At 37.6% G+C, this 24644-nt stretch overlaps 1 protein-coding gene across 1 annotated transcript in view; it reads left to right on the top strand.

Annotated features, from left to right (window-relative positions):
* Positions 1-24644, top strand: part of LOC134669865 (mucin-5AC) — a 178464-nt gene that overhangs the window by 90426 nt on the left and 63394 nt on the right. The window contains exons 2-5 of the mRNA XM_063527483.1: positions 4641-4695; positions 5589-5774; positions 6378-6529; positions 15108-15340. Of these exons, the coding sequence (XP_063383553.1) occupies positions 4641-4695; positions 5589-5774; positions 6378-6529; positions 15108-15340 (626 nt within the window). The remainder of the gene's footprint in view (positions 1-4640; positions 4696-5588; positions 5775-6377; positions 6530-15107; positions 15341-24644) is intronic.

The following is a 24644-nucleotide window of genomic DNA, read 5'->3' as shown; positions in this document are numbered from 1 at the left end:
GGGCCGGTTTGAAATGCGGCATTGTGTTCCATATTTTAAGTTCTTAAAAATATATAATTTAAGATATTATCGTAGAGCTGTACTCTTAAATGTAACGAATACATCAACTATGCAAAGGTGGATTTACTGTCACAGAGTTAGCTGTTTAGAATTTATATACATCACAAATTACTTATACATATATTATCTCATACCGGCGAACCACAAAACTTATGACAATTCCAAGATATGCGGATAACCTTGACATTCACTTTATGGTGACGTGTGGTTAGTTTTTGCCCTCACTTTTGTTAAGATTATGTTACTAATATATCATATATTTAAATATGTACATGTATTTTTAGTTGAAGTAAAATTGACTATTTAGGGCCACCCCACACTAGTGTCTTTTGAGCGTCGGCGTCTATATAGTCAGCGCTATGCGAAATGACATCGCTGCGCAGTTGCGCCACAGAATAAATAATAGTACTAGGTACAGAAGACTCACTCTCTAACAAAACGCGTCTGTTACCATCAGCACAGATATGGCCGCTAGGTGGCGACAGCACCACGCGCGGCTTATGGCTTTCCCCAAAGTTGGTGTGGAACGGATGTACTTTTAGCTAACTGTAGCAAAGCGACGAAATCGCGGAGTGAGCCACGCCTGGTTCACCTGATTGCGCCCACGTTGCGACGAGCAGCAGCCATTGAGTTGACTAGACATCGACTCTCAAAATATGCTAGTGTGGGGTGGTTCTTAGTATCATAATTTGATATTTTAAATATCTCAACAATGTTGTCTATTTAAGAGTCTTAATTTAATAATATGAATAATTGCTCCCGTACCTTTATTATTTCCGTTCACGCTTTCAGATTCTTAGAAAATGATAAGTTCTGCTTGCCGTTCGTATATTCACAGAAGGTAGCGGACATTCAAATATAGGGTCAGCCATCTTTCGCAACGCATTCCTCGCTCCGTAGTAGGGAGGAAGCCACATATATCATAATAACCAGTATTTTAACACAGTGTATATATTTGAATTTTGAATGAACTTTAGAATACAAATGAAATGTTTTAACCAATTTGTTAGTATTTTTAATCCATAGAGATAATTAGCGAACTGGTCAAAAATGATCGGGAAAACCAGCGTCTTTTTTGTCGACATTACAAAGGTTAACGATTCGGATAAGTTTTTCTAAAACGAAATTTTAATAAGAAGAACTTTGACCTGCCTATATGGATAAAGTAATAATATTAGGCTTTGAAGTCCGTTTATTTTATAGTGTCCACAGGAAAATCGCATAACCTCAACTCATTGACCGAGCGTTAGCGAAGGTCTCCGTTTCAGCTTGTGCAATAAAGCTTTCGTCCGGATGTTCTCCTCTACAGGTCGCAATTCTCAACCGATTCTCGGGAAACTTTGTGAGGTTCGATGATTAAATAGATATATAAATGAAGAAAAAAAATGGCGGAGCCATACATTTTCATTCAGTTTTAAATTATTCTCGCGAGCTCTATAACTCATAAAGCCACTATAGTACCTAGTCACCTACTAAGAATTACCAACCCTCTTTTATGGTTGTTGTCTGGTTTCCTGCTAGTTCAGCTTACAGTTTTTGAGTAATATGTTTGTGACATAAAGAAACAGAGGGTCGGATGGACCGGATGGACGGACGGATTTTTATCACAATCATATTTCGGTACACGGCGGGAAGAAGTTGATATCTCGAGAAATTTTGTCGAAGAAATTTGAACTTAAAATAAAACTGCATAAGGTTCAAATTTCTTCCATTTTTTCCCGAGAGTTATCAACATCTTCCCGCCGTGTACGGATTTATTACGTATACTTACTTATATGGACAATATTTTATACTCAGGTGTGCTCAGGTGTTAAACTCAGGTTTTATACGCAATATTTTATGCGTGCGTGTGTTAACTGCCATTTCAGTATCGTTGATAGCACTTTAATAAAATCGAACTTTTTTTTTCAAATTTTGCTAAGTTAAATTGATACCGTAATTGGTAACGTATACTGTGGCACAGTGGCACGTTCCATATTTCTTATTTCATATAATTGTCATGCATATTCAAGCGGTTTCATAACCGTACAGTTATTGTGCCGCTAACTGTCCGGTACGTTACCTTAATGGACGCAGACACGGTATGGAATAGTAAATGGGATATTGTTTTATGAACAATAAGTATATGTGGTCGGATACAGTTTCGGCGCTGTTGCATTTCCTTCCCTTGTATATCGCTCTACCCGTATATTACAAGACAAAACTCCATATTATGTATTGCAGGGGTTCTCAAACTTTTTTGGTGACGGAACCCTTTTGGAAAACGAAATATTCGACGTAACCCCAAATGTAATATTTTAGTTTGTCACTGTCGACCAGATAATACCAATTGTTTTTTCTTATTATTACAAGTATTTTCGCGGAACACAGAGGCTTTGCGGAACCCTAGGGTTCCGCGGAATACACTTTGAGAATGGCTGATTTATTGTGATGTTATAAATAAAATTATTTAGAAATGTGGTGCTAAAAAATATATGTAGGTAATTTTTATGCTTCTTTAACTTTGCTTTTTTAATTTTGTAACACGTTGTATGTGTAGGTCTAAAGTTATTATGAGCGACTATACTTGTACCAAGTAGAAGGAGTAGCGTCTACGTAGGACTGAATTGTATAATGATTTATACGAGTAAGTACAATTATTATGGTACAAATATATTACTCATCTAGAACAGATTTAAATCTTTAAACTAAGCTACCTTCTGCTTAGCAAATGACTAAGTATTTAAGTATAAATCCTAAGGTACATAATTTATACCCAATTGTCACACAATTGTTGATGCATCCACATTCCACGTAGCATTATTCGATACCATTTTAAGATATTTATGTTTGTAACACTTTCTCAAAAGATTATTGAAGTCATACATAATTTACATTTCCACTTTTTTCTTATCTAACAAGTCGTCAAACCTCCTTAACACACATAAACACGAACGGGCATTATATGCAAAGCGGCGTATTTTTCTGCGCAAACGCAAGAAATGTCATTGTGCATTGTCGCAGCGGAAACTTGCGTGACGCGGGTGACGATAGGTCATTAGTTTTTGTGCCAGTTGAAATGCGCGGGAGCATGCGGAAAGAAAGGGTCATTCACTTTGACAGGAGACACATACATATTACATAGGGATTAGGTACCTTCTTATTTTTCTTATCTGAACCCAAAATTTAAGAATATTAGGTATGATTAATTTTTATCAGGGTAATTCGCCAGTAACTGGCCACCGGGAAAAAACTGGCCACCCTTAACTAAAAATGAATTCTATTCACCTATAAACAGAATTCATTTTAGTATAAGGTTTCAATAACTGGCCAGCCTTCAATAACTAGCCACCTTATACTAAAATGAATTCTGTTTAGGTAAAGGTGAATAGAATGCATTTTTAGTTTAGGGTGGCCAGTTACTGGCGAATTACCTATTAGAATATTACGTTGTTACTATTTAGCCTGACATTGACAGCCTAACCTTATAACCTCTGGCTACATTAACCTCTACATAACCTGATCATTTGACGTGTTATATTGACCACAACTTAACATAATATATGCAATATTTTCATATGATCCGGCTTCTATAAGGTTGCCTTACATAATCGGTTGACCAGTCACCTGTGCTAAAAATAAAAGGTCATTCTTCGATAATGTACACTACTGAGTGGTCTGAGTGGCTATTTATTAAGAGTGTTTTTTTAGTGTAGATTTAGTAACTTATAGATACGTTATTGTTTTAAATTGACAGCCTTATCATAGTATGGATAATTTAATTTTAAATAGTTTTATAACTTAAGCATAGTATTATCATCTCTACACCTTAAAACAGATTCCCCCGCCGCGTCTGTCTGTTTGTGTGTTTGTTCGCGATAAACTCAAAAACTACTGAACGGATTTTCATGCGGTTTACACCCATCAATAGAGTAATTCTTGAGGAAGGTTTAGGGGTATAATTTGTTAACCTGTGCGAAGCCGGGGCGGGTCGCTAGTTATTATTATGTATTGGAACCGGTTACAATGTATTTTTGTTAAAAAAATGCAAACTTTTTAGGAAATTATCGATAGGTATCTATTACATCACGACACGACTTGTAAATAATAAATGTTTTCAGGCAGAAGCACCATTTCATCGATTGGCAATTACTAGCATAAATATGCGTGAAATTAAGAACTTTCTATTGCAATGTTTACTGCTGCTGTTACCTGAAAATTACACATTTTATGCTGTAGATAGGTACAGTCTTGTAAAATTTCATTAAATTTACAAAATAATGAAAAATATGTAGGTAGATAATCCACCTCAATCACTAGAAATATGAATTTACTTGATATTTTTCGAAATATTATCTAAAACACTGATTTACACTTCCACGATTTTTACACATTTATTATTTATAAATATGTGAATAAATTCGAGACCAAGAGGAACGTAGGAGGTAAACTTTAAACTTAATAAACCTACCTATGCGATTAAGTTCTATTTAAGACACATTATATCATACCTCGGAGTAATAAACAAAAGTCATACTGATCTACACACATAATAACTTAGTAACATATACATACTAATAGTATTTTTTTTTTGTCCACAGGAAGTGACAACATGGCTATCCTTAGCGATAGCCGTTCTCACATTCGCAACACCAGGTAATAATTATTATTTCTATAATATTACTTTAATGAATTATTTTATTTTATTAATTTTTAAGTACACTTAAGTACATCTCAAATAAAAGACTAAATAGCAATGCAACTACTTAATAAAAAAACTCGCAAACCAATGAATAGATCTTGTGAATTTCTACCTTCTATTAAGAAGTAAGTACCCTAACCTATGACCAACACTAAAAAATATGTACTATGTAGTTACTTAAATTGATTCATAAAAAGTTTAGGAATCTCACTTTAACGTAAGACATATTTATATTTCTATGGACATCACAAACCAGATAGTCAATATACCTAATACTGTGATTTATAACTTGTGTCAGGTTTACGTAAATTTTAATCATAAAATATTCACTAGCTAATGTCTTCAATAAATATTAGAATCCTTGCGAATTCCGTGTAGTAACAAACTTTACGCGAATGTTTATATACTCGTATTATAATTATGTAACACACATAAATAGGTACATATAATATGTGATTCATCACGCTTAGAAACTATTTTTATAGCTATTTATGTATACTATTCATGTTCTAACTAGATGAATCCAGACTATAAACAAGTCCGTGATACATATATATTATGTATATGTGACTCTACTTCAAAATTTAGCTGTCTTTTATTTGACCCCTACTATACGCACGCAGTATCTTGTATGTGTGCAGTTATTCTTGATACTTGAGGACTTAAATAGCTATAAAATTACATACTTAAATACCTACTTCAAATGTGATTATTCTAGTTCTTAGATGGTGTTTAACCAACTTTACAATTTACTATATTGTCAAAAAGATTTTACATTCATATAAAAATAAATTAAAAAGTTTACAATTTTATTTCATCATGTCTAAACACTACTTGACATCCACAGCGGCGACACACGAGCCTCGCGTGGTGTGCTACTACACAAACTGGTCGGTGTATCGGCCTGGAACGGCGCGCTTCAACCCCCAGAACATCAACCCCTACCTCTGCACACATCTCATCTACGCCTTCGGAGGGTTCACCAAGGATAACACACTCAAACCCTTCGACAAGTACCAAGATATTGAGAAAGGTTTGTGTTCGGGTTGCATATTATTTAACAAATTATATAAAGTGTCGATGTCCGGTTATTTTGTAATTTTGGGGCTTTATTGATCTAATCAATCTTAGTCGTATAAAACCTATTGAGAAACCTGTTTAAAAAAACGAATAGTAGATAATTAGTTATTTATCAAGTCATTATAAAAACTCACACGTATTAGGTACACTTGATTTGCAATTCATATTCAAATTTTATCTTATTTTAACCAAAATCTGCTCAATGCTAATTAACATTTTTAAGATAAATATTTAAGCAAATTATTCCATTATGTACATTATTTTGACCTGCCTCACTGCAGTTTCTTGAGGATTATTACCCTTACCTGGTTTGCAGCAGTTCTGCTGCCCATCATGGCGAATACCTCCCTACCTACAACTTGGGGCAGGTTCACCCGTACTATTGTGGGAACCTATCCAAAACCAGTAAACAGACACCGCAATCCACTACCAATACAGCTCTTACTGAAACAAAGAGCAAACGGCCGCCCGTATCTCTAGCGAGGACCGTTTGACTCAAATCAATTACACAAAAAAGCCTTCCTAACATCCTTATTAACCTCCGTGTGTCCTCCAGGTGGCTATGCCAAGTTCACGGGTCTGAAGACGTACAACAAGAAGCTGAAGACCATGCTGGCCATCGGGGGGTGGAATGAGGGGTCTACGCGCTTCTCGCCCATGGTCGCCTCCAAGGCCGCCAGGAAGGAGTTCGTACGGAACGCTATCAAGGTAAAACTAATACCTATTGGTATACAGGGTGTTACTGACCATGGGACTTTAAATCCAGGGCTCGATTCTACTCGCTAAACTGAGCTACTTGAATTTGGCACCAATCCTGAAATCCTATTGAAATGATTTTTAAAATGATTAAACTATGAAAAAATTTTTACTTTTTCATACATTTTGGCTGATCAGATGTCGACGTTTTCTATGGAAAAGCCAAAAAAATTTCCCCGATTTTAGGGTTGGTCCCATAGTAAAAGTAGCTCAGTTTAGCGAGTAAAATCAAGCCCTGGAATTAAAGCCCCATGGTCAGACACATACTTATACTGTATTAGGTACATATATACTAAAAGACTAATGGGACAAAGAGTGGTTAGGTCTTCTTCTAACTGTGGACCGCTTGAAAAGCAGTTTTAAATTCACAAAAAGGAACGTGAAAAATCGTGTCCTCCATTTTCATTAAAAAAAAACTTACATGTGTTCTTACATGAAATGGCCCGATTGCTCATTTCAACCTACTTAAACCTTAAGTATGGTAGTTGTAAAAAAAGTAAGTACTTAGTAAAAAGTTCTGAGGACTTACTAAGAAAGGAGCTAACAAGTAACTGAATATACTAGTTTATTTAACTACAATACCTAAACCTAAATAGATTGAAACTTGTATGAGACTAAAAAAGTTTTAAATTCCATATTTGTAGCATCCGGGTCAATCAAGTTATTAATCTGTCAACCCATCAGAAATCCTGGTCAAATTAATTACGATGCAAAATATACAGACATCAAGATTACGTGATTATGATTACGCGACGTATAAATTATAATGAGAGTCGTACAGGGTAAATGACGCTTTCGCCTCGCTAACTCTATCAACATTAACAAGTTACGAACCAATTATATACAGAGTAATTAATAGTGTTTGAACTTGAAGTATATTTTCGTCAAAAACTTCCTAAAACGAATACGAAATACCTGTTAAAATTTATAAAATAAGTATCACAAATGATCAATTACAAAAGAAACTGCATAATGGAATTTTTTTCAGTAGCTACTTATTGTAAAGAAAATTATCAATTGATAACTGAGGAAAAAATGGTAACTAATAGTTAAAAGTCACCTGTATTTTTTTCTTCCACAATAGAACTCGCAAAAATATTAGATGTATTGAAATGTTATTTAGTAGGTACAATTGTAGAGCCATATTTCATACCATTTTTTTTTTTTTTTTAATTTATTTACACATCACAAAAAAATAATACAAACAACTTAAAACTAAGATGCGCCACAGAAACTTGTGAAAGTTTATGCGTGGTGCAAATGCATCACTACGCTCAAACTGCATGTGTAATGTTTATATACCTATGCTTTTTTTTGTATATGGTACTTATATACTAGACACATAAAGGAAAAAATAAGTTCGTAAGTAAACAAGTATCAGGTAACACCTGTCATCACACATTCCCATCCTGGTAATATTTCTTAAACGAGTTTTTACATTTAGTTTTATTTTCGAGGGTATTTTTATATATTTCTTCTGGTATATTATTTAGTATGCTAGGTAGCATATATTCCCACGTCCTCCTGCCATACACGTTTACGTACTTTGGGAGAATATATCTAGGTTGAACAACTGTGCTACGTAATTTTTTATGTCTATATTTCATTTCTAGTAGTTTTATTTTATCATATTCATCGAGAACTATCGACATGTTGATTTTGTCAAAGATAGACATTACTTTACAGTGTTTAAAAATATCACATTCGTTATCAAATCTATTTAAGTATGTTGGTAAAATAGTTTTAAGTATGCTAAGTTGTAGTTTATATATGTTATCTATGTATGTTTTATATGTTCGTCCGTAGCTACTTAGCCCATAACTTATGACCGTGTCTGCCAGAGACAGGTATAGTAATCGTAATATATTATAAGGGAGTTTATATTTAAGTATGTTCATTTGGGAACGCAGAGACCGTAGTTTGTCACACACATGTTCAATGTGAGGCTTCCAGTTGAGGTGTTTGTCGATGACAAGGCCCAGGTAGGTGTGTTGGTCCACCAGCTGGAGCGGCGCGCACACGCACGCGCGCGGGTCGTGCCAGCAGGGGTGCGCATGAGCTATAACTATAGGGTTGACACTTTTTGCGTATGGGGAGCGTATGTGTATAAGTTTTGTTTTGTTGGCATTTATAACTAAGCCTACGTCGTGAGCCCACTTACACAGAGTATCAAAATTGTATTGCATCATTTCCTGTGCCTCACTGATGTTTCTGCCGTATGTGACCAAGCACGTATCATCGGCAAATTGGTATACAGAGCCCTTTGTGAATAGGTTACACATGTCGTTGACGTACGTTAAATATTCGGTTGGACCTAAAATCGAACCTTGTGCCGTGCCTTTTTGTGTAGGTATGGGGTCACTATCTTGTCCATTGATGCGTACGACTGTATTTCGGTTTGTATGGTAGTCACGGAACCACTCCAGCAAAGGGCCCTGTATACCTACCGTTTTAAGCTTATAAAATAGCGTGTTATAATTTAAAACATCGAATGCTTTGCTGAAGTCAATGAAGACAACCAGCACCTGATTTCTGTTATTCAGTTGCTGGTTGACCTCATTGACAAATGTTGATAACAGCTGGGAAGTATTTCGACCCTTTTGAAACCCATATTGTTTATCATTTATTATGTTGTTTTTAGAAAGGAAACTCGTTATCTCATCGCCGATATACCTCTCAACTATCTTATCAATGCATGGTAAAATCGTAATTGGTCTATAATTATTTACGTCATTGTACGCCCCTTTCTTATGAATGGGCCTAACTATACCTATTTTTAATTGATCGGGGTATGAGGACGTGGAAATGCATGCGTTAATTAGGTGTGTGATGACCGGCGTTATCTCTGTGCTAATACATAACAAATCTCTGACCCGTATGTTATCAATACCTGGGCTTTTTTTTTTATTCATATGATTTATAATTTTTAAGATTACATCATTTGTTGCTCTTTTTAGCCTCATAGATACAGTTGGTTGTTGGTGGGACGTCCCATGGGGTAATAATTTGATGTTACATGGCGAGCATATTTTTTTAACATTGTCTTCAAAACCGTACGCAAAAGTATTACAAATTGTTTGTGTATCGGACTTAAAGTGCTTATTAATTATGTCATCAACAGACCTACAAACCCTTTTGCTAACGTACGTAAGGGATTTAAAAATGAGTAAATTGAATGTAAATATCTATAATCTTTAGAGCCAGACTATCTAGAGTAGGTATACATATATCTAGCCATCAAAACATTGTCGTTGCAATTTACCGTACATTATCATTCTGCTACAAACTTTGAATAGGATGTATTGTCTACAGAATTTTAACAAGATCACAATCCATAATTTTTAAGAAAATAAAACCGACTTCTATGGGGCGCGGTGAAATATTATGGTAGATGGTGCACTATGTAGAAAAGGAGGTAAAACCAGTACTTTCTAGTAGCATTTCGTTTCCGTAAGGGTCGCAGTTCTAGCCTAACCTAACCCACTTCTCTGATAGCAGTTCGGTTCTGTGAGGATCGCAGTTCGAACCTAATCAAATCCACTTTTCTAGTAGCATTTCGTTTCTGTAAGACTCGCAGTTCTAATCAAACCTAACCCACTTTTGTTCGGTTCTGTGAGGATCGCAGTTCAAACCTAACCTAACCCACTTAACGGCGCATGCGGTGCGGTGTACGGGAGTTTGAGCGGGACGGGTTTGGCATCATCATACCCACATTTTATGGTAGGTAATCATAGTGGTTTATTTTGTTTAGGTATCATAGTGGTTTTCCGGGTCAAGGTCCGGGTCTCTGAGTCAGAGTCCGGGTCCGAGTCCCGGTCCGAGTCCGGGTCCGGGTCCGGGTCCGAGTCCGGGTCCGAGTCCGGATCCGAGTCCGGGTCCGAGTCCGGGTCCGAGTCCGAGTCCGAGTCCGGGTCCGAACCGGATCCGGGTATGAGTCCGGGTCCCAGTCCAAGTCAAAATCGAAATTCGAAATCACCAAACATGTACTATGCGTCGTTGAAGAGTTCTGTTCTGATCATCATCAGCAGTTCCACTTCATCAAATGCGACAGTTTTTAATGAAAATGCTTGATTTTCTGATGAAAATACAAAAAATTCTATACGCATGCCTTTAAAATTTGAGGAGTTCCCTCGATTTCTCATGGATCCCATCATCAGAACTCAAGCTTGACAAAATTGTGGCTTAAAAACTTAACTTGCTTAACAAACATAACGAAGAGGACAAATCGCCAAAGGTGAACTATGCGTCGTTGAAGAGTTCCGTTCTGATCATCATCAGCAGTTCCACTTCATCAAATGCGACAGTTTTTAATGAAAATGCTTGATTTTCTGATGAAAATACAAAAATCTCTATACGCATGCCTTTAAAATTTGAGGAGTTCCCTCGATTTCTCATGGATCCCATCATCAGAACTCAAGCTTGATAAAATTGTGGCTTAAAAACTAAACTTGCTTAACAAACATAACGAAGAGGACAAATCGCCAAAGGTGAACTATGCGTCGTTGAAGAGTTCCGTTCTGATCATCATCAGCAGTTCCACTTCATCAAATGTCACGTTTTTGAATGTATATGCTTGATTTGTTGATAAAAACACAAAAATCACCATGTGTATGCCTTTAAGATTTGAGGAGTTCCGTCGATTCCTCATGGATCCCATCATCAGAACTAGATTTTGACAAAATCGGGACCAATCTGTATGCATATACATACAATCAAAAAAATAATATTCAAAATCGGTCCAGTAATGACGGAGATATGGAGTAACAAACATAAAAAATAAAAAAAATAAAAAACATACAACCGAATTGATAACCTCCTCCTTTGGGATTTGGAAGTCGGTTAAAAAATAGCTCTTACGGCATTACATTAAAGTTGTCACCAATTACGTAGATATACGGAGATACTATTCGTTACGGACATTCCTATCACTAATAAGCCTTATTAAGGCTGGATTGAGTCGGTATATTGTTCGGAAGTCCGCCGATTTCTATCTTCCGTCGAGGAAATTGCATTTCGATTCGCGTATTTCCTATATGGAGACGTGTTGATCAATGCACTAGTGGATGTATTAGTTGAAATGTAATCGGTAGGATAGTAGTATTATGGTACGGTATTATGATCATGACCGTAAAGAAGGAAAATAATGATAGATCTTTGGAGACATTTCCCGCAAATAAATTTAGCTCCAATCTCAAGTATGGTTTTTGCTATAATATACTTGTATCTTAAATTTATACAAATACTTACGTTTCGCCATGTCATGACCTGATATTTTGACAAGTCGGATGTGCTCTTGAAGCATATGTGTTGTTAAATTTTAATGACTTACCCTCTTATTCATAAAACTTTACGGGCCTGATTTAGTTAAATTATGTTTTATCCCTTTCTTACAAATACATAAGTCAAAATGACAGATAAAGACAAACGATTCATAGCTAATTCAGACCAGTAACGCGTTTATGAATAACGCCATTATTAGTTACCGACACCATAACATAATAAACAAAATAACGGTTACGTATCTAGTAAGGTCTTCACCCTATTTAACATTTGAATGTGTCGATGTTATGTAATGGACGGGAACCAGTGAAGTCCTATTTCGTCAGGGACGAGATGCCAGCCCGGCTGGACATAGACAAAGTAGCATTCTATTACCGATGACGGCGTTACGAAAGCTGCGCATGGGCACGGGTTAGGTACATAACATTCCCGTTACCTATTGCCAAGTATTAGGTACCTAAACAAAATGGGGCATTTAATGAAAAGCTTCATATTTAAATTTTGTTGAATGCTTCCTGATTTAACATAAAATAATTATAACATTGTTTTTCTGAGAATTTGAGTTTAAACGAAAAATATACTTTGCGTTTAATTATTAAGCTTAATGTGTTATGAAATAAAATAATTATAATGGATTAATATGTGACGTTCCACGGAAAAAGGTACCTTATGGCGGCTGGCGCTTACGTCGCATAGCGCCGCAATAATATTGGAGCGGCGTTAATAATGGTTTAAAATACCTACACCCCGACGCGAAAGCTGTGAAGAGTTCGAAATATGATTATATCAGTTTTATTTCATGATTCTTTATCGCGGTAACCGAAAAAATCTTACGGGTTACACATGTTAAGATGGATCTTATGAAATAAATAAAAATCGTACTTAATAATGTTATTTTAAATGTTAATAACAAATAGATAAGCTTCTTATGATATAAAATATGAGCCAAGTACAGTCAACAGAACAAGTTCCACTTTTAATTTCACTTTTGAGTGTGAATTCGTATTTATGTGTCCGTCAGCTTGAGACTCGTTTCTTACCTGTTTTTGTAGAATTCGGGTTTCCTTAAAACCAGATTCTACATATTTTCTTCGATACGCACGTAACACGTGCGCTCGGTCTCCTAGTATATCGTAAATTATATATTCTTTATTTTTAATTTTATACAGATTATCACTTTTAATTTTTTATTTATTTATGATACAGAGGTGAACTGATGACACTTCTTAAAGTTATATCAATATACACCTTACTTAAAAAAAAAAAGAAAAATAATTTAGGTATACTACACGTCATATATGTATGATGCTTTGATGCTTGCTTTATTATGATACAATACAACAATATGTATACGTTTATTCCCTTATTACCTTTCTTACATAGAAGCCTATTGCGGAATACGCGTGTTTATTAGGTATATTCATACTTTACATTATGTAACTAATATCAACTCTTAATGATTATTATTATATGAATCGGTCCACGGCTTAATGTCCCGGTCCCATTCGTCGTCACAGTCGTACTTTGTTTATACTCTGTTTTATATTAGATCATAAGATACTCCTGATACACACAATTTACAGTAGCGCAAATACCATAGCTGACTGTACCACTTTCACCGTCAGGACTGCCCCTTTCTACGAGCCACTATAACTAGCCGACGTGGACCTAAAATGACCAGCATTAGCCTGGCTAAGTGTACCTCGATGCCCATTAACATTATTAATAGTAATACTACTAGTTAGATATCAATCTGTACAAGTTGGGATAGTATTCATTTAATTGCCTTTTGGATTGGATACCTAATATTATATCGTACGCACTTTACTTACTTACAGGCCTTTTCGGATTTCGAGATAATCACAAGATCTTGAGACGATTTAGAGAGCATCTAGATCTACATTAGATATCGACTAGATGTGACTTGGATATCTAAGTCATAACTTGTCGAAATCGTTCAAGAGGACCTCCAGAATCGCGGAAACGTCAAATTTGATATATCTATCTTACGAATATCTTTAAATTATCCGTATCGTAACGTAACTTGTTGAAGTCTAGTAGAAATCTAATTCATTTTCTGAATCGAGCCGTTAGTTTATGAGTGTCTAGCGGGTAAATTCAATCGTGTAATATTATACTATTTATACTCGGCGCTGGCTAGCCCGTTCCTTTGCTTGAACTTGGCTTGACACGGTGCCGCGTGTCTAGATTCGAGTTATTTGCTTCTCGGCCCAATTCGTACAAGGCTTATAAGTTATCACACCGATACGATACTGATCTGTCAGACATCTTATAAGAATTGTTCCAATTGGGTACTATCAAGTCAAATTTCACGCTGGAGGATTATTTTAGCATTCGCCGCAATATTATAGGTACTATCCCGTGGCACTCGGTGCAGCCAAATAAGAAAGCTTTAAGTTACTGATAATGTGGAAAAACATTTATTTGTACAAAACGTAATTGGATGAAATGCCTTTTGAGAAAGTTAACGTCTCGCCAACACTATAAAAATCTATTATAATCTTATAAATGCCTCTTAGGCTGGTATTCCACCTGTCTCACTCTCAAACTGTGAGACGAAAATACACATTGGACCAATAAATTGGACAGGAATACCTCTCTAATGCTCTAGTTTCCTAGGATAGCGGTGCCGTCAAATAGCGGCCGTCTCCATACAAATACTACGACATCTACATTTAGCAGTATTATTAAGTATGGAGACCGCTATCCTAGGAAAACTGATCTTTAGCTCATAAACGCCTAAAGTTCGTTTTTTTAGCATTAGAAAGAACTTGCAAGAAGGTATAAGCGATCTTGACATGTCTTTTAATTGAAAAACGCTTTATAAAAATCAGTAACTATTACTTTTGGAAGCAGAAGAATATAAATGATCGTATTACATTCATAATTGTTACATATTTGCCGTAACTTATTTTTAAAATGTGTTTTTCAATTAAAAGACACATCAAGATACCTAATACCTAATTTCTAATGCTAAAAAAAACGAAGTATAATAGTTCATCATCATCATCATCATCTCAGCCATAAGACGTCCACTGCTGAACATAGGCCTCCCCCTTGTTATGGGGGGTGAATGCCATAATCGCCACGCTTGGCAGGCGGGTTGGCGATCGCAGTCGAGTACACCGAATTTGAGGGACGCTGCTGCCTGTCCACCGGTGGTCTTGGACGTAGTTTAAGGACATACCCGGGTCCAAATAGTTCACTAATATCAAAATCTCCTCCACAGTTCCTCAGACAGAACCACTTCGACGGTCTGGACCTGGACTGGGAGTACCCCGCGTTCCGCGACGGCGGCAAGCCGAAAGACAGAGAGAACTACGCCAAACTCGTCAAAGAACTAAGAGACGAGTTCGAAAGAGAGAGCGAGAAGACTGGAAAACCTCGCCTCCTGCTCACGATGGCTGTGCCTGCTGGCATCGAGTATATTCAGAAGGGATTCGACGTCAAGACTTTGAACCAGTAAGTACCTACTTCTTAATCATAGTTACAGCTTCAGTTAGTTTCACCTGTATTTTAGAGATTTAATTTACTACGCGGCTTTAGCATAAAGTATATCAAAGACATATATATATATATATATATATATATATATATATGTAACTTCGTATAAGATGAATAAATAAGTGTAAGAAAAAAACTTCTTCTTCTTCTTCTTCCTAGCCTTGTCCCATTTACTTGGGGTCGGCTCTCCTTATATGGCGTCGCCAGGAGCGTCTGTCCTGGGTCGTCTCTGGTGGTATTCTTTTTTCTTTAAGGTTCCTTTTTACAAGACCTATCCATGTTGTCTTGGGCCTCCCGCGACCCCTAGGCTTCTCACTCATCTCTAGCACCTTTCTCGCCATGTGGTCTAGTGGGCGCCTCATGACGTGGCCATACCATCGGAGTCGATTTTCCGTGAGTTTTTCTTCGATTGGCGTTACTCTGAAACTGCCTCTAACGTGGATATTCTTAACATGATCCAACAGCGTTACTCCGCCAGCCCATCTCAGCATCCTCATCTCCGCTGCATGCAGTTTAGCGACTTGGTCTTTTTTGAGTGGCCAACACTCAGAGCCGTATGTCATTGCCGGGCGCACAGCTGCCTTATAAACTTTGCCCTTAATATGAACTGGCATTCGTTTATCGCAAAGAACGCCCGTGAGCTCACGCCACTTCACCCATCCAGTGTTGATACGGTTAACGATATCTGCATCTATGGATCCGTCGTTTTGCATGTTCGAGCCAAGATATTTGAAGCTCGTTACTTCGTTCAGAGGGTTGCCGTCCAAGTTAATTGTGCTTCGGACGTTGGCACCACTGAAGTTGCAGTGCATCACTTCAGTCTTCTGTCGGCTTACTCGCAGTCCGCCGTCTTCCAGGGCTACTCTCCAGGTTTCTAGAATGTTTTGCAGCTCTTTTACGTCTTCGCTTATCAAAACTATATCATCTGCGTAGAGCAAATCCCATGGGGGTGGACGTTGTATGTGCGACGTGAGGTGGTCCATCACCAAATTGAATAACAACGGGCTGAGAGCTGATCCCTGGTGGACACCCACCCCCACATGGAATTCATCGCTATTGCCAGCAGGACTTCGGATGGTTGACTTCACGTCTTTGTACATGTCCATCACTATAGAAATATAGTATTCTGGAACATATTTGGCGCGTAGTGAATGCCAAATGAGTTTTCTGGGCACGCGGTCGAAAGCTTTCTCCAGATCGATGAATACCATGTGGAGGTCGGCTTTGTTATCTCTGTAATTTTCAATCAGTAACCTGAGTGTGTGGAGAGCATCAGTAGTGGACTTTCCGGCTACAAAACCACATTGGTTCTCACTGATATTGGTCAACTGGCTAAGTCTTTTGCTTATAACGCGTTCCCAAATTTTGAAGGAGTGTGGTATTAGCTTTATTGCTCTGTAGTTCCCACAATCTCTCAGATCACCTTTGTTTTTGAAAAACGGTACCAAGTAGCTACGCCTCCATTCGTCCGGAATACCATCTGTCAGAATACCATTAAACAAATCCGTCAGAAAAGAAACTCCTTCATCGCCAAGCCTTTTCAACAGTTCCGTTGGAATTTCGTCAGGCCCAGTAGCTTTGTGATTGGCCATCTTTTTTATAGCGGTCTCGACTTCTTCTTTGCTAATGCTCGGTATTGGCCCTTGTACACAAGGGATTTCTGGTAGTGGTTTACAAGGATAGGTTTCGTTGAGTAAATTCGAGTAATACTCCTTCCACCTCTCTTGTATTTCCTTATTTGACGTTAGTAGTCGGCCACTTTTGTCTTTAATGTATTTGATGGTTTTGGTATCTTTTGAGTTGTTATGCCTTTGCTTAGCGATTTGGAAGATCTCTTTATCAGTTATGGCTGCTTCGAGTTTGGTATAGAAATCGTCCCTTGATGATGCTCTGGCTTGCGCAACTGCTCGTTTTGCTTCCTTTTTTGCTACTTTGTACAAGTCAAGATCTTTATCGTCCTTGCTATGTTGCCAGATTTTGAAAAAGATTTTCTTTTGATCAATTCTTTGTTTGACATCTCCTTGCCACCACTTAGTGTCTTTTTTGTCGTGAATGGGACCCTTGGACATGCCTAGATGATGAATGGCTCTTTCAGTGCATAGTTTCCGAAAGTGGTCCCATTTTGCGTTCGTCGAGTCTAGTTTTTGCATTTCTTTTAGATGGTTAGTGATGTCTTCCGTTAGATAATTACCCTCTTGCCTGTCCAGTTTATGCCAGCGTATATTGGTGAGCTTATCTTTGACAACCTTAATAGGTTTAGGCATTGTAAACTCAGCAACAAGAATACGATGCTGTGAGGTTAGTGGCTCGCCTGGGATCACCTTGCAGTCCTTGAAGGATTTCAGCCGGGGACGATCCGCTAAGATGTAATCTATTTGGGTACTAGCACCTCCACTTTTATACGTTATGAGATGTTTTAGTGGCTTGGCAAAAAAGGTATTAACAATAGCAAGGTCATGTGTTATTGCAAACTGCAGTATGTTCTCACCTTCCGCATTCATCTGGCCTATCCCGAAGTTGCCGTGTACTCTATGGTAGGAAGTTGAGGTGTTTCCAACGTGGCCATTCAGGTCTCCTCCTATGTATTTTGATTCGTTCGGGGGTATGGATTGTAAAAGATCGTTAAATTCCTCCCAGAATATTTGTTTCTCATGATTTGAGCATCCCACTTGCGGCGCATATGCGCTTATGATATTCATACAAGATTGATCATCCAGGGCAAACTTGATAGCGATTATACGATCGCTAACCCGGGTGACGTCCACTACGCGGTCTTGGAGGTCTTTATCGATCACAATTCCTACTCCGTTCCGTGGCCCATTGCCGTGGTAGATGAGTTTGTAATTATGGCCTATGTTGCGCGCTTTCGACCCTTTCCATTTCGTCTCCTGGATGCAACAAATGTTGATGCGTCTCCTGTGCAAGACTTCGCTCAATTCTGCGCTGCGTCCCGTCATAGAGCCCACGTTCCAGCTGGCGAAACGCATTTTAGGCTGTCTTTTGGTCTCTCTAGTGACGGCTCCGTCGCTTTGGGGGAACGCCCTAGCATTATTATTGCATCCTTGGTTTTTGTCGTCGCCTAAGGGGTACGCCCTAGCATTAATCGCTCTTTTCTTTTTTGTTCTTGCCATATTTGGAGTTTTGAGGTTGGCTTTAAGTTTTACGGCCGGTTGCCACCTGACGCCAAGGTTGTAGCCTTCCTGGAAGGCCTGAGAGCCGCCGTTGACCAACTGGTTCCTCCGCCGCCATCTCTTCTGCGAACCCCAACCTAGATACGCAGTACGCCAGTAGCCTAGATTCCGAATACGTCAGAGGAGCCTACCGTCGAGGTTTTATTTCGGAGTGTCCTTCTCCGGCCTTGTGGTCCGCGGGAGGTATTTTATTTCCCTCCTGCCTTCCGGGCGAGTTGCCTCGCCCGGGAGGGCGTTCCCCTATCCGCCACCTGGGGACGCGGTCTCTAGGGAATGAGGCTACCCCGAGACGAGACGAGAAGTGTAAGAAAAAAACGTGCCTCGGAAATCAAGAAAAAGTCATTCTCGAATAGATGACGTACACACCTTTGGCCTATTCTCGGCTAGATGGCGTTGACGACACCGTTTCATATTTAACAATTTTAACACATATCAGTGAAAGAACATGGGTCAGTATGGAACAATAAAAATTTAAAATAATTTATCCGTAAACATATTTTGATTAATTTATACATTTTCAATTTTATTTTAAGTTTTAATCGTGTGTCGATAGATGGCAGTAAATGTACCGTGACTACAAAATTTACTTTGGCAATAGCCCTCTATACTATCTATTCTCTTTGGCATAAAGTAATATAATTTAATCTTAGAGCATTTAGTAACTGGAGAGGCCTTGTCCGTCATTTTCTGTACAAAACAGTCTGCCAATTTTTGCGGGGGAGAGGTATTTCAAATGTATGGTTATTTGTATGTAACGTACAAAAGCCATGTCAGATAAACGTCAGTCCATACAGTAGCTAGTAAGTTCCTAAAGGCGACTCCGGTTATTAAATGCTCTAAGAATTTAATACTTTTAGAGTTAGGGAACTAAGAAGAGGCTATCAGCCTCCAAGAGTATCGAGGTGGTTGATACCTTGTGGCTATAGTTTTCATCGTAAATTTTCGCGTTCATATTTCAAGTTTGCCTTTTTTAAATGTATGGTTGAATTAAGCAATAATACAATTATCATTACATCTTTTTTCATTCGTATAGGCGCAATCAACGTAAGTTCCCACCTTATCATTCACACTCACACTCTCTTACCCAATCTGACATTGGACTAGAACAACGTGTGACTCTTTCCCAACCCGATTTGCATATCGCTGTATAGCTAAAGCATCTAATCACATAATTTACAATTTTGAGCTCTACTGCTCTGACATTGAGTATAAATTTAAACAGATGTTTTCGTAGACTTACAAGTTAAAGAAATAAACCGTGACACCACATATAATTGCAACTATATGCGATGCGTAGCGCTCACTGACATGTAGTAGCGTTGACGGGTGTTTTGGTAGCGCTATTGGTGTCAATTAACTTGTGGTTACGTAAAGGTCGCGTTGCATGCGAGCATATATGCTAATTGTAAAGGAAACGTTTTCTCCTATGGTGTGGGAGTGTGATTGCTTTTCGGGAAAGTTAGTCAATCATAAAAGTTCTTGCTTAAGCGGTCGTAATTGTTTTCTTACCCCGTAAACGGGATTTAATTACTAGGTTATTTGTAGTATTCCTATCGGTAAATGGTTTAATAAATCCCTGTTGCTTAATTGAAATCCGTTAGTTCAGTCTAGTTTATATTTCCAAAGATTTCGCTTTCGACGTAAAATGTGCTAATTAAAATAACAGATTTGAAACTGTAGCTTGTTACGTTAATCTTACAAACAGCGGGCTTGTTGAATATTATCCTTTAAATATTACAGTTCACATAGGTACTTATAAGAAAAATCATTTAATTATAAAACATACGGCACTATATATATTACAGAAACTACAGTGTCGACGCGTACAAAGAATTAGATTTATATACTATGACTTGCCTACTCCAGCCTGCCGGATTTCTTTGATGCACCGCTGCAACTTTTATATTCATCGTTATAATGAACCCCCTATTCGCCAAGCACTTTTCTAGCCCACATTACATCCCACTCGTCATTATCACGTGTCGCAACTGATTTGAATGTACAATGAATACAATGGGGACGGGCGCTAGGCTCCTCCGCGGCCCTGAATCGTTGCTAAATCTACTTAGGTACAGAGGGCCTACCGCGAACCACGTTCGACGTGTTGTCTCTCTGTCGCACTTGTAAATTCGTACGTAAGTGTGACAGGGTAAGCCCTCAGAATGGGGAATTAGGATTGCCTTATTGTGTCCTTATTTTACGTGACGATTGCTTTATCGTATCGTGTCCTTATTTTTTAAAGGCCTGCATGAAATTGCTCAGTATGCCTTGCAACAGTGGATTACAAACAATTATTAATTGGTATATTGAAATGACGTCAAAGAACAATACTACTTACCTATATGAAAAACTACGTGGGTGGTCCAGAAGTCCGTTAACATTTGAATTTGCCGCTGTGTCAGTTTTGGCGGACGGAGGGGAGTGCGGGATATGTCAAATGAAAGAGCAGCCATTAGGAATTTAGTACGATGGCGTCCTTTACCGGAGAACAACGTGCGTTTTGTGTCCGCGAGTATTACCGAAACCACGATTCTGCAACTGTGGCCAAGAGAAAATTTTGCAATAATTACAATGTACGCAATAATAATTTTGCCCCATCTGTTCAAACCGTTAAAAAATGGGTTCAGAAGTTCGAAACGACGGGTTCGACATTAAATATGCCTAGATCCGGCCGGCCAAGAACGTCGCGTGACCCTGAAACCGTAGAGCGTGTTCGAGCGTCAGTTCAAGGTCATCCTGATCTCTCAACTCGGAAGCGTTCTACAGTCTTAGACGTATCCAAATCGACTTTAAACAGAATTTTGCACCATGATCTACACCTGCATCCGTATAAAATACAAATTATACAGGAATTGAAGCCTGATGATTCTGAGAAAAGGCTCGCCTTTGCTGATGAAATGCTTGGGAGGTTTCGGGAGTATAACAACATATTCTTCTCAGATGAGGCACATTTTCACCTTAATGGCCACGTCAACAGGCAAAACTGCAGGTAGTGGAGTGACAGTAACCCGCAACTAAAGCATCAAAGGCCATTACACTCGCCCAAGGTAACTGTGTGGGCAGCAATTTCTGCCACGGGAATAATTGGTCCCTATTTTTATGAAGATTGTCGACAACGTCCCATAACTGTAAATACAGTGCGTTATGTTGAAATGTTGCAAAATTTTTTTGCTCCTGCACTGCAAAACTTTAAGGGCTTCAACAAGCGGACTTGGTTTCAGCAAGATGGTGCAACTTGTCACACCTCTAATGATGCTCTTGCCGCCGTCCGGGAATTGTTTGGAGAAAAAGTGATCTCTAAAAGAGGTAACATAAATTGGCCACCACGAAGCCCAGACTTATCCCCAATGGATTTTTATCTATGGGGATATCTCAAAAGTAAAGTTTATATCAGCAACCCGAGTACCATAGAAGAATTAAAAGAAAATATTCGCTACGAAATGCAAGCAATTACTCAGAACACTTTGCGGGCAGTGATGAAAAATTTCCAATCTAGATTGATTGAATGCCAGGACAGGAAAGGGTTGCATTTAGATAGCGTTATTTTTTAAAAGTAAAACCCCAATCTGTGTACTTTCATAGTAAATAAACGTTTTTATACTATCCACATGTTTTATTATTCAAAACGACTTCTCAAATGTTAACGGACTTCTGGCCCACCCTATATATTTTGTCCATCAAGATAAATCAACATCTCATATATCATCTCTCATCATATATATCTTTCTAGTGTGTAAGTGAATTGGTGTAGTACTGTAAGCTCGCACTTTATTAAATAAATAAATATAAAATATAAATATCTCATGCATCACAAATTCATAATCGATTCATTAATTTCTTCCGACGAGTCGGTGAATTATCCGTCATAAATAACATAGTTAGATTGCTAAAATTATAACTCTTCTTTTAGGCATTGCAATAAATGGGAGAGAAAGTACAAGGGTTAGGTAAAATGCGTATATTGTACCTCAGTTTAAAAGTCTTTTAAAATACTTAGCATATAATTCTAACATTTTCGGTCAATCTCTAATCTCGCTAAACAATGCAAATTCCTTGTTTTCTCGAGCAAGCGTCGCATGCTCTGTTTCCCCGCCCCACATCTCCTGACCGTGACTCTTGCATCATATGATAAACAACATAATATCGTCCAAATATAATGAGACTATGTGTAAGACATGTTAATATGGTTCCAGTAGACATAGGATACAATGGAAGAAAATGTTATTAAGGTTACGAAATTTTTCTGTTTGTCTAATTTTATTAGAGTAGATACACTCCGGGGTTTATTAAAGGAAATATAAAATGCAAAATGCATTCTATTAACTGAATACTTAAAATTGTATACAATCAGAAACTGAAGTAGCTATTATGCGATGGAAGTGCTTTTAACTAATGTAATGTATTGTTCCTAGTAATTTTACATTTGGCAGATAATTGAATATTAAAATTTATTCCTCAAATCAATTGCTAAAATGAATCATTTTGTTTATGGTAGAGGGTAAATGCTTGTACCTACATACGAGTATATTCTACTCTAGTATAACTGGGTATGTATTCGTTCGAACACCAATAAGAGTAGGTACATACATTTTCTGTTACATACATGAGCTGTATTTAGTTTGAGGTTAGAATGATTCCAAGCTTTCCCCATCAGCGAAACACCAGTACCAAAAATAGGAATTCATCGATTTTTTTTAAATACCTACTTTGAACGAAACTTGGGGCATAATGGCTTTATGACTCCTGTGACTTAGTTACGAGTAAATTAGCCCAATTTACTTACCGTAGCCAAGTATTACGTACGTACAGTTCGAGAGGCTTGCGGTACAACACCGCCAATTAACTTAATGTCTCCGGGGTCTAAATCTCATTTGGACTTCATTCTCACTGAGGGTTATATACCTAGATATTTAGTAACGTAAGAGTGAATTGCAAAAAAATTGTACGTAAATAACTGCTTCTTAACTGCGCTTGCAGATAAGAAACTATGATTAGTCTTAACTTAATTATTGATTCATTTGTGTTACGAAAATTAACATTGTAAATTGTATTGTATTTATTTCGTACACATATTATACTATAGCATACGTCTAACTTAAATATAAATAGCTTAACTGTGGTAACACAATGGAATCAATTAACTTTAGACTAATTACAGGTGCTTAACTATGTAGGTGCAATTTTTTTTGCAATTCACTCGTAACTGGCAAATAATGGCATGGCAGGTTTAAGCAGAATTATTCCAAAACACATTTTAGGTGTTACAGTCCGTCACCCGTAAACCAATACATCCGTAAACCACAACAGCATTGGTTCCCATAAAATCCACGACTCTTCTCTATCGGCACAGACTCTATGACTTTGTACCATAACTACTAGTTACTTAGTTTAAATAACCATTTTTGAATAAATCTAGTTCCAATCACTACACTGTAGTTAATAAAGTTCTTTTTAACCCGACCGAAGTGACCTTAGCTAGACAAATTAGTCTAGAAGATGAATTCTTAAAAGCTCATTTATAAAACTAATGACAGGTTGGTATGTTACTTACGTTTTTGTGCGTGTCTAATAGATTTCTCGTCTACCTTGGACATATTCATGTTATTTAAATTTCGTTTTCTTTATCGTGTTTATAAAGCTTTGAACAAAGACGTGCCGACCTGACATTGCAATTAATGAGTCATGTCGACAAGGCTTGAACTTAGCAGCCTACTCTTTGTAAACTCAGACAGTAAAGCACAAATCTTGTTAGTCTCAAGGTGACATACCTAATTGAGGTAGTCACTTATGTTTTAGAAGAACAATCAACTAAACAAAATCTTAAAATATTAGACTACCTGTTAGTTGGCGTGTTGTCTTAAAAGTATTGGCGTTTAGATTAAATTTAAATTCCTAGACGTCAACACTGCCTTGTTTAAAAAAAATAGTTCCTAGTTTTACTTACTTTGCGCCACTGTCAATGTAACTCTCTTCATGTACCTATCTTTGGTTAGAAGTACCAGTCGAATAAATAGGTAAGTGTTATCAGAATTTCTTGCATTTTTATTCAATGAGCTACCAAATTCCTATAA

This window comes from Cydia fagiglandana, chromosome 13 (assembly GCF_963556715.1).
Source record: "Cydia fagiglandana chromosome 13, ilCydFagi1.1, whole genome shotgun sequence".
NCBI lineage: Eukaryota > Metazoa > Arthropoda > Insecta > Lepidoptera > Tortricidae > Cydia > Cydia fagiglandana.
This window is presented reverse-complemented; position numbering and strand designations above follow the sequence as displayed.